The sequence below is a fragment of the Aptenodytes forsteri genome, unplaced genomic scaffold, assembly GCF_000699145.1.
Source record: "Aptenodytes forsteri isolate BGI_AS27 unplaced genomic scaffold, ASM69914v1 Scaffold136, whole genome shotgun sequence".
Lineage (NCBI taxonomy): Eukaryota > Metazoa > Chordata > Aves > Sphenisciformes > Spheniscidae > Aptenodytes > Aptenodytes forsteri.
Window position 1 is genome coordinate 803,348 of NW_008796111.1, and position 6,280 is coordinate 809,627.

The following is a 6,280-nucleotide window of genomic DNA, read 5'->3' on the forward strand; positions in this document are numbered from 1 at the left end:
GTTCCTCAGCACGCCAGCCCGGTGGAGCCAGGGCCCAGCGCTGCAGCCCTGGCCCGCACCTGCCTCCACCCCGGCCTCACGCAGCCCACCACAGGGGCAGAAGGGGCTGCTCTGGGGCGCAGGGGTCCCCCCTGGGCCTCTCCGGCCCCCAGCCGGGCAGCATCACCCTCACCCGGTGCCAGCGGAGCAACCGGGCTGCCCCCAACACCCTCCTCTGCTCGCGCTAGCCGTGCCGCTGCGTTAATCCACTGCAGCGCTGAGCCTCCCTCCCGTTAACAGCACCGGGGCAGAGAGAGCCGGGCACCCCCAGGAGGGGACTTACACTGTCTGAACCCAAACCTGGGCACCTGTCCTCATGGAGCACAGAGGTGCTGTTTTACAGCACTGCGGCTGCTTTCTCCGTTTAGGCAAAAGAGTGACACAAGGTTAAAACCAGCCATTTGGGACAGGATCGTGTTTATTCACAACCGGCAGAAGTCAACTGGCTTATTGCTTGCAACCAACTTCATTTTTTCCAAAGAAACCAAGTTCCCCCCCAACCGGACACTGTTTCGGAGCCCCGCACAAAGAGAGATTTACCTTGTACACGTCCTTTATCATCCTCACTTTCTGTCCTGAGAACGGCCCCGCTCACCACCGCTTCCTCCCCTGAGACCTTATGCTACCAACGTGGCTTTTGCCATTAGTCTAGTTAACGGACAACCTATCAAATGCCAAAGGTTATCACACGCTGCATTTCGTACACGTTATTTGTTTGAAAGTCTTGGGATCCATGGGGCTCACCGAGAAGACCAGCTGCAGCTGACAGCCATGGAAGACAAAGTGTTCAGTGAGCAGCTCCGCTGCGGCAGGCTGTGAAGGAGCACTCACTCCGTACGAGTCAGTCCCGACAAGCTCTGGCAGAAGGTGCGCGCACACCACCACAGCGCATCGGGCTGGTCGCTGCATCCAGGGAAGGCAGCGGTCTTGCTCTAGACTTGTGCAAAAAACTCTGGGACAGGAGTGGACGTGCGAGTGTTTAAAGTCACCCTGCTCCCAGCACAGTGTTCCCAGCACTCGTGAAATCCCTGCAGACAGCGGGACGGCAGGTCTCACCCCAAGCTGAGGCCAGCACTCGCACCTCCCTTCCCCATCCAAACCCCTGCCACAGCCAGCGCTACGGGGAAAGCGCGCAGCAGGCTGGGTGTGTCCGACAAGACTCATAATTGCAGTTTGCAATGAAGAAAGCGTGGACGCCGCGTGCTGTTACAGAGACCAACGATTCCCACTGTAAATCCCGGCTGTATGGAGCAACCAGCTCTGCCAACCACCCCCTCTGGTTTGCCCAGCAAGCCTCTTTCTAGGCTAGAACCCAAACTCCAGTGAGAGTTAGTCATGCTGTCTAGAGTGACTCTGCCTTCCCCAGGACACCTCTGCATTACTCAGAAGCACCTGCCTCGTCCTGCATCAGCGCTTCAGCGTTCAAAGGATACGCTGTGCAGGAGCTACGACCAACCGAGAGCCGAGACATCTCCCAGCAGGGCCCAGTTTGGTCCAGGGCAGCTACCCCCAGTCCCACCGGTCACAGCACCGATTGCCAAGAGCCCCAGCACTGACAGAGCCGCTTTCTCCATCACCGGGTCCATAACGATCGATCCACAAGATTAACGTAACAATACAGACTGTTGCATGGGGGACACAGGCTCTGTGACAAAGCTGCAGAGAAACAACCCCGGGCTCGCAGGCGTCACCTCCCCAGTCACGCAGCTCCGCGGTGGCTGAGCTGCTGCACAAGGAGAGGAGACGGCAGAGCTCGGTTAAAGCCAGCCGGCACTTCGCCTTGAAGAAAGTCCTTTCCCAGACGGAAAGACCTCGCCGGGACATCCCCGCTCAATGCAACCTGCGGAGTAGCCCAGCCAGGACCCCGCTGGGGAAGCCCCCGCTTAAAACACCCTGTCGAATTCAGTCTGGTTGGTGGCGGCCGGGTTCCTGCCCTGGTTAGCCGGCTGCTGGGGCATGTGCCCACCCCTCCTGCGCGGTGGGGCCAGGTACTCGAACATAGACTGGTTGTGGGTGGACAGCATGTTTTTGAGGTCCGAGGGCATGGGGTCTGACCAGAAGAAGTCGTGGTTCAGTGCATCATCGCTGTCGATCCGCTGGGCGGGATCCAGCACCAGCAGCTTGTCGATGAGGTCGAGTGCATAGGGGTCTTTAACGTAGGCTTTCAGGCGATCCTTCACCTTGCGCTTCTGGCCCTTGGGGAGATCCAGCTTCTGGTACAGCTCGTATTTATCCACGTTCGGCCAAACCTGAGAAAGGGCAGGAAGGGAAGGTTGGGAAGAAATAGTTACGGAGAGGAGAGGACAAGCCATTTTTGATGCTAACACCCTCAGGCAAACCAGGGCGAGGTCTTCCGCGAGAACAATACTATTTTATAACCTCCAAGCTGTCAGACCTTGTTCCCACAGCATGAAGGAGGCCCTAAAGAGTGCACTAAAGCCTGGAGACATGTGGACAAGTCAGGACAGAGTCCTCCTGGTGTGGGAATGGCATGCAGGATGCTCCAGGATTTCTGGTTCTCCCACAAAAGAGCTACTAGAGAGCATGGCTCAGGCCAGCTGCAACAACCAGAAAGGTGAAGTGACAAAACTTATTGCTAAATAACAGCCTGGATGTATGTGGTACCTTTTATCCTTAGAAAGCAAAGCCGGCTGCAATCACCAGCACTTACCTCAACCCTGGTCTGGGAGCGACCACAGCAGGTATTTACATACAAAAGAAAACACCTTCAATGTATGTACGTGGTGTGTGTAACAGAGGCGTCAGGCCTCTGCAGCTGCCTGCACAACCACGTGCCTATCGCACCCCCTAGATTACAGCCCTGGCCAAGAGATCCCTCAGCTCGATCCCCCACAAGAGGGCAGGACAAGCTGCCGTTAAGGAGCTGAGAAAGGGCTGAGTGCTCACACCAGGCCCCAGCTGATGCCACAAATCACAAGCCAGAATTAAAGAGGCTTTTCAAGGTGACCAGTGCAAAGCGCCTGAGACAAACCCCTCAACACAAAACAAACAAAAAAAACCCTTCTTTAAGCAGAAATTCAGAGGGTGTTTATCTGAGAGAACCCCCAAACACAGACTAGAACAGATTTCTACAGGTAATGTTCTGTTCTTTCACACTCGGAGCAGCCAGCATCCTCCCTGTGCTCAAAAACGAGAACCCGACTCGCCCCTCCCAAAGGAGGTCTGGGAGGCCAAGTTCACCCTCTTATGTTTAGGAGGTTGAACGCAAGTAACATGACAGCTGTAGTTTACACAGAGCAGCAAGGAAAGTGCAGCGTCCCACTGTGCACTCGGCTCCAAGGAGGCAAATAGCATTTGCAGGAGCTTCCCTAGCCTCCCTACCAGCAGCGGGCACACTCCAGTGCCAGGAACGCGCAGCAGCCAGCGCGCAGGGAGAGGTCCAGGAGTGCCTGGTCCCAGACCCACAGGGCGGGGAAGAGGTCCAGGAGTGCCTGGTCCCAGACCCTGCCCACACCACCCGCTTTGCAGCTCTCCTCCCACTTTCCGCAGCTTGCCCACGCTCTCGCCCTCACCTCCGGCGTGATGGATCCACAGAGCTGGCTGATGTCACCTCTGGCGTGATGGATCCACAGAGCTGGCTGATGAGGGTGAGCTGGTGCTGCTCTGTGTTCCCCTGCATGATGGGGCTGCGGGTCCACATCTCTGCCATGATGCAGCCTCCACCCCAGAGGTCAATGGGGGGACCGTAGTCCCGCTCCCCTAAACGGAGATGCTGTGTTAGTCACCCGGGGGAACGAGAAGAGCAGAGAAGCCAGCAGAGCCCATCACCTCCTACCTAGGAGCAGCTCTGGTGGCCGATACCACAGAGTCACTACCCGGTTAGTGTAGCGGTTTGGCTGGCTGTTCTTAGCCAGGCTGAAAGCTCGAGCCAGCCCAAAGTCCGCAAGCTTCAGGACTCCGTCCCGCGTGATCAGGACATTCGCAGCTTTCATGTCTCGATGCAAGATCTGTACGAGGACAGACATTGAAAGGTTAAGCCATTAAGGTATCCTCCTTGGATGCCTGGTGCCAGCAGGGCGCTCAGACTGCGGAGGTGGAGGACAAGGAAGGACTTCCCTCCAGCCTGTGCTAAGACACCTGCTCCTTGCAAGGCCACAGAGAGCAGGGTGACCTCAGAGCACAGCACGGATCTGGCCCATTACCTTGTTCCTGTGGATGTAGTAAAGTCCATTCAATAGCATCTGCATAACTTTCTTGATCTCTGAGAGCGTGAACTTGACGTGGGCATTGCTGAGAAGGCCAGCCAGGTCGTGCTCGCAGAAGTCAAACACAAGGTAGATACTGCCCTTGCAGCGGTTGTACGGAGAGGCTACAGGAGAGGCAAGGAGGGACTGTCAGCGAGGGACCCTTAGCCCCGTCACAGCTCCTCCTGACCCTCAGCCACCCTGCTGCTCGTACAACACTCACTAGACAAAACCTCAGGGCACAGGAACACAGAGAACCAGAGACAGCCTGCAGGCCTCAAGGTCCTTCGTAAAGAGGCACTAAGAGAGCACAACAGCAATGGAAGAACAGGGGATGAGGATCAGAGTAGTGAATGTTGTCAGACAGGCAAGGAAAGGGCATGAAAATCTTTAAAAGCTTCATTTTGTGTTGTTCTGTGCACATAACGGCTGTGTGGTTTCCTCCCTGCAAGCTGTGTCAGGTAGGTGCACATACCGCTAGCTGCCAGCCAAGCACTATCACTGATTGCATCAGCGATAGAGGAGGCACCCGCAAAGACAGCCCCAGGAAAAATGCAGAAACAGAGAAAATCTGTCTAATATAGCATTAGAAGGTAAGGTTTTCTGCAACCTCTTACAGCATCTACGAAAACGGACTGATCTGGATCAAAGTGATTTAAAGCTCCAGCTCCAATTGCAATTTAAAGTCAACAACAGAAAACCTCAGACAAAGCAATCGACTTCAGTCTTGTTCCTAGAGCACACATGCAAAACATTATTAAAAAGAAAGGCTGATTTTCATCAGCTGTAATCAGCAAAACCTGCTGATCAGCAATTCCAACCGGAAAACGATGGCTAAGCTCAGCCCCCACGGAAACACACCGCTCTCCTCTGCCAGCCAGGAGGGTGCCTGCTAGACTAGGTTTGCAGTTCCTTACACGGATACGGCCCTTCCTGCACCTTTCCAACGTAAAAAGAGAAAAGCTTCAAGTTTGAGAACAGTAAATGCAACACTTCTACTTTACTGGAAACCGGGGTCAAGGTGGATTCGGATGAAAACTGGATTCAAAACAAAACCCAAGCAATTGACATGTCTACAAAAATATTTACCATAGGTATGCCAGAGACGCAATCATCACAACTCATTTAATTACACACCAAATTAAAAATTAACTTGTCGTCAGTGTTTCTACTCATACCTGTTCAGACAATAATCTACACGCAGTGGAGTACTGGAGTAACTTCAAGGTCCTGGTCCTAGGCCAGGGATTTCTAGCGGTTCAGTGACTGGACTTTTTTAAAAACACCATCACCAGATACGTGCCACTTTTGTTTTTATTTAACTGAAATGACTGACTAGAGAATGGCAGGCTTTAACATCAGCTGTCATTTTCAGAACTGTTTTTCCAGTACAAATGCATATAAGAGAATGATACATAAAAACTAGCAAACGTTTTAAAGCGATTTCACTGGAAACGGCGCCAGGCCAGGTGCACTGAGCATGCCAGTCACGCAGCAGAGGCACGCTGCGCGAGGTGGAAGCGTGGCTCAGAACCGAGCAGTTGCTGTCACCCACAGAAAGAGACACTGAGCGTGTCTCCAGCTGGAGCTGTGTCATCAGCTCGGAGCTGCCATGAACCGTCATAAGCCAAGTGAGAGGGACGGCTCCAGCTCCTGACAGGGAACCGGCTGTGCACAGCCACGAGATCAGCTCCGGGCTGAGAACCCTCTGCTTCAAAGTCTCTCCGGCACTGGTTTATTTAAAGCCTCTCAGACTGAGTTTTCCAACACGGGCAGGATTCACCACCACAGCACAGGCATATCCTAGCAGGACTGACAACAGCTTTTTCCAGCCACGCTGCAGCAACTTCCTAACCCATTTAGAAACTGCTTTCCAAGATGAGTGTACCATCACCCCACATTACAGGCAGGAAAACAGAGGCCCCGTGCTCAGCTAGAGGACCCCACTCCCAGCACAAAACACCAGCCTGCTCAGCGGCGAAGGAGGGCGGAAAGAAAACCGACAGCCAGTGCAAGAGAGACCCCCGCCAGCTACC

The 6,280-nt window shown here is 54.2% G+C and overlaps 1 protein-coding gene across 1 annotated transcript in view; it reads right to left on the minus strand.

Annotated features, from left to right (window-relative positions):
* Positions 1-445: 445 nt before the first annotated feature.
* CDK9 (cyclin dependent kinase 9) overlaps positions 446-6,280 on the minus strand; it is a 9,459-nt gene continuing 3,624 nt past the window's right edge. The window contains exons 4-7 of the mRNA XM_009286988.1: positions 4,203-4,369; positions 3,836-4,007; positions 3,611-3,759; positions 446-2,288 (exon numbers count right to left, since the gene is read on the minus strand). Of these exons, the coding sequence (XP_009285263.1) occupies positions 1,923-2,288; positions 3,611-3,759; positions 3,836-4,007; positions 4,203-4,369 (854 nt within the window). The 3' untranslated portion in view covers positions 446-1,922. The remainder of the gene's footprint in view (positions 2,289-3,610; positions 3,760-3,835; positions 4,008-4,202; positions 4,370-6,280) is intronic.